Source organism: Mizuhopecten yessoensis, unplaced genomic scaffold (assembly GCF_002113885.1).
Source record: "Mizuhopecten yessoensis strain PY_sf001 unplaced genomic scaffold, ASM211388v2 scaffold715975, whole genome shotgun sequence".
Classification (NCBI taxonomy): domain Eukaryota; kingdom Metazoa; phylum Mollusca; class Bivalvia; order Pectinida; family Pectinidae; genus Mizuhopecten; species Mizuhopecten yessoensis.
The window spans coordinates 1-4,815 of NW_018479885.1; the positions used below are offsets into that span (position 1 = coordinate 1).

A 4,815-nucleotide genomic window follows, 5' to 3' on the forward strand; every position below is an offset into this window, starting at 1 on the left:
AAGACAAAATTGTATCACTGAAAGGTGAGACTTAAAGGCAAGATAAGAAGATGTCCAATAGGCCTGCATCGCTCACCTGGTATTAATCTCAATCTTGAAGTCTTAAAAGTGGACTAAAATACAGCTACAGGCAGAATATCAGTGTTTGATTCATAAGAACCTATTAAAAGATCTAAACATATGATGCCTGTGACCTTGAATGTCGAACAAGGACATTAGGTTGAACAGAATGTATAGTCTTCCGACCCAGCATGCTTCTGGCAAAATATCATTTTGATCCTTCTGATCCTTTTGGTTATACAGAACAAATCATTTAAAGATTTAAACATATATTGACCACTGTGACATTGAATATGGGCGAAGGTCATTCACTTGGTAGTCCTTCATCCCAGCATGTTTATGGCCAAGTATCAGCACCCTTGACCTTTTGCTTATTAAGAAGAAGCCGTTTAAAGATTTTTAACATATTTGACCCCTGTGACTTGAATATATGTCAAGGTCATTGATTTGAACAAACTTTGTAGAGCTTTATCCCAGCATGCTACTAGCCAAATATCATCATCCTAGGCCTCTTGGTTATTCAAAAGAAGTTCTTTTAAAGGTTTTTGAACATATTTGACCCCTGTGACCTTGAAAGTGGGCCAATGTCATTCATTTGAACACACTTGGTAGTCCTAAATCCTAACATACTACAGACACAATATCTGAACCCTGGGCCTTTTGGTTATTGAGAAGTCATTTGAAAACTTTAAGACATTTGATCCCTATTTGAACAAGCTTGGTAGCCCTAAATCCCAGCATACTACAGGCCCAATATCATTACCCTGGACCTTTTGTTTATTGAGGAGTTGTTTGAAAATTTTACGACATTAAACCCCTGTGACCTTGAAAGTTGGCCAAGGTCATTCATTTGAATAGACTTGGTAGCCCTTCATCCCAGCATGCTACAGGGCTAATTTCAGTACCATGGGCCTTTCGGTTATTGAGAAGTCGTTTGAAGATTTTACGACATTAGACCCCTGTGACTTTGAAAGTGGGTTAAGGTCATTCATTTAAACAAACTTAGTAGCCCTAAATCCCAGCATGCTACAGGCCCAATATCAGTACCCTGGGTCTTTCGGTTATTGATAAGAAGTTGATTGAAGATTTTAAGACATTTGACCCCTGTGACCTTGAAAGTGGGCCAAGGTAATTCATTTGAACAAACTTTGTAGCCCTTTCTGCCAAGCATGCTTACAGGCCCAATATCAGTACCCTGGGTCTTTTGGTTGTTGAGAAAAAGTCGTTTGAAGATTTTAAGACATTTGACCCATGTGACACTGAAAGTGGGTTAAGGTCTTTCATTTGAACAAACTTGGTAGCCCTTCCAAAATACAGGAAATAATTGATTATCAATTTAATAATTATCAAAAAAGCTAAACAAAACTGCTTATTTACCATCCTCCATTAGGTAGAAGTTTGGTTCTTTATCTTTCTCCACACATTGGAACATCGAACAGCCATCGTGCCAGAATGAATTCAACTGTTTGCACTCCCCTTGCGCACGACAACCTGTACGAAACGTGGATTTATCAATAGGAGAAAGGATTAATTACTACTAATTAACAATTAAGAAAGCTTCGTTTAATTCCATTGTCATTTTGTTTATATTTCATATAACCTTAATTAATATATCACATGCAATAACACACATTGCTTTTGTTGTTCGGCAGGGCCTTATGTAAGTTTGCCAGCTATAGAAATGTGTGTTAAAGGACTATAACAATATTTGCTAAAATATTTACTTTTTGTATTTACATTTTGATAGAGTAGTTATGCTTTTTTTTAGTTATTTCGAACATGCTTTTGAACAGCAAATTGAGTGCTGATAACAATGAAATTGAAGAAGGACGTCAAAATAGCTTTTGATGGCGTTACAATAGCAAATAATTTTATCGTCTCACAAAAACATTTCCCTCTCAATGCATTGTAATGGAAGGATGCAGAGAAAATGTAAATATCCCTATATGAAATACGATTTGTATTTAACAGTTAAGCACAAATTAAAATATTTGTATAGACCTTCCGTTTGGAATTTCGAGACATTGCATTTAATTACAGATGAAAGGTTAATGTATTCCCTTAGTGACCCCATACCTATAAAATAATCATAAACTATAAGGTAGAGCAATAGTGTCAGTAATACTGAATACTGATCTCATACAGACAAGTGGTAAAAACGACTTGTGGATATTTTGCACGAGTAAAACAAGAAGAACATCACAGCACCCTCCTACAAGAACAAAATATGATGTCTGAATTGACAGAAATCGATAACAGCAGGAGGTGACACAAACAACACTAATGTGAACTTACCTTTAGTGATTGGCATGAACCGGTAGCACGTGATGTGGATCTGACACTCGAGTACGTTACAGTCAAGGCTAACACGATCACCCACTTTATGACAAACACCCTCCCGGTCCTCACAACCTGGAATCAGCCAGGATAATGAACCGTTACGTGACTCGGTGTGCTTGTTATAGATCACAAGTGATAAAGTAGAACAGTTTTGTTTTTGTGTAATATCATGACGCTGTATGAAAGTTTATAGTGTTCATACTGTTAATTGTGTTTTTTTTTAAATTAAGTCTGGCATTCATTAACTGATAAATCATTTATCATTTGAATCTTCATTGACACAACAAGTATGTAAAATAGAGTAATTGTTGATAAAATGTGGCGACATCTACTTCTATTCGTCGAAGGGAGTTTAACTCATATTGCCGTGTTACTCCTCTAGCTATATGTTTATTTAAACAGGATAAAACACTCACCTCCCTCGATAAGTGTGTACTCGTTATATACTTCAAAATTCGTACATCTGTAGGTCATACACTTTTCTGTCCATGTTGAATTAGCGTCTTTGCATTGGCCCTTGTAGTCACAACCTGCTCAAAATATTCAAACCGTACAGGAAATGTTACGGATCACATGTGTATCCAAACAGTTTTGTTATATGGCAAGTAAACTGAAACTTCATTATTCCAAACACTGCTAACAAATAAAGTAATCACAGGAGCAATACGTGACGCTATCTGGAAACCCGTGCCAAGGTGCCCGAGCAATCCAATAGAGAAAGAAGTGCTGGTATAGTGTATCTATAATTTTACACCGATTGTTTAAGTTTTATCACCCCTAGGATAGGGTTATAACGGCTATTCTTTCTCCGTTCACATTTAAACATGTACGATTAGTTTGACATATCAAATCAGTTATGTAACGTACATGTGCATACACAGCGTCAACACGCAAGGCCGAAATCAGAATTAAAAACGAAGGAAGCGACTGGTATTACACGAATCCTACAATGTTATTAAGGAAAAGAAGATATGTAACTAAGAAAACTGTAATAAGTTCCAGGAATCGAATGTGATTGAAAAATCTCGTACGATTGTTCTGTCGTGTGTGTAAACTACGTAAGTAATGATTTAATTATCATGTCATGTATAGGGTATCAAAAGACGACTCAGTGTTCATAAAGATCCCACCAACAACTACTGAACCTTTCAATATACAAAAATATAAAGTAATGCTTTTACTATGTATCCGTAATCCTATCTACATTTAGTCACGTAGCGTCCTGGGCTCAGCAAAGCATAATCAGCCTAACGAATAGGATGTTAACTTTTAATCTGATCTGATTTCAAAAGTGGGAGAAATAATGAAAATAAAATATAACGGAAGATGAGAAAATGAAAAAGACAGTCCAGCGATTTCAACCTGGCTCCCGAATGGTTTGTTGATATTTTTGTCAATGATGCGTTGAGCTAATCAGTTCCCCTTTATTTAAAAAAGTTTTCAAACATTCCCAATACATTCTGACATATCTTACTCATACACTGTAACAGCTAGGATGTAGGTTGTTCCGTTCACACCAGCGGACCACATAATACGTACATGCTGGGCTTTTGAAACTATTTGCTACACGTAAAGAATGTACTCCAACAAAACGCACGCCACACCTTCTTCTGAATTCAGAACTTCTGTTGCTTAACTCCATTCTTATATTTTTCTAAAACTTCATTTTATGTTTGAATGTTGTCGCTATGACTACACAACAGTGCAACTAACAGCTGTTTATCTATTGTTTATTTATCTTGGTATCATGTTTATATCTGGAAGATTGTCGTCATAATATTTGTATACACTTGTTACATCATGTACAATATGTGCATTCTGTAATATACTTGGGATAATATATATGGAATCCAGAAACAAGATGATACCATCACAGACTGACTACGTCACACTTACGTAAATAAACGTCCAGAACGTTCCCATAGCATTACGATATGTTCTCAATAGGAGGTACAATACTCAAAAAACAAGGATTTAGAGCCATTGTACTTCATCTCATGAAAAATTTCATCATACCTGTACAACAATGATTAATGTATAAATACTGACTCAATATACAAATATGAAAAGATACTATAGATGTTAGTGCCTTTTCTCACGCCACCGAAAATTTACAAAAGGTGGAATGTGTATGTTGTTTACATAATGCAACACCTGATAATGGAAGTAAGAAATATACTCTTTTGGCTAGTGGTTTACCGGCTATTTAACCAACCTATGATGTATTATCGGCCTATGAGTATATCAGTCTTAGGAGTTGAGTATATACTCTTGTAACTAATGATGTACCGGCTATATAACCAACCTATGATGTATTATCGGCCTTTGCGTACATCAGTCTTAGGAGTTGAGTATATACTTTTGTAACTAGTGATGTACCGGCTATATAACCAACCTATGATGTATTATCGGCCT

General features: G+C 36.0%; 1 protein-coding gene across 1 annotated transcript in view; it reads right to left on the bottom strand.

Annotated features, from left to right (window-relative positions):
• Positions 1-1,437: 1,437 nt before the first annotated feature.
• The window catches only part of LOC110441462, a gene marked incomplete at its 3' end in the record, with an annotated part of 33,988 nt that continues 30,610 nt past the window's right edge, over positions 1,438-4,815 (bottom strand). The window contains exons 4-6 of the mRNA XM_021484616.1: positions 2,817-2,930; positions 2,356-2,472; positions 1,438-1,551 (exon numbers count right to left, since the gene is read on the bottom strand). Coding sequence (XP_021340291.1) covers positions 1,438-1,551; positions 2,356-2,472; positions 2,817-2,930 — 345 coding nt within the window. The remainder of the gene's footprint in view (positions 1,552-2,355; positions 2,473-2,816; positions 2,931-4,815) is intronic.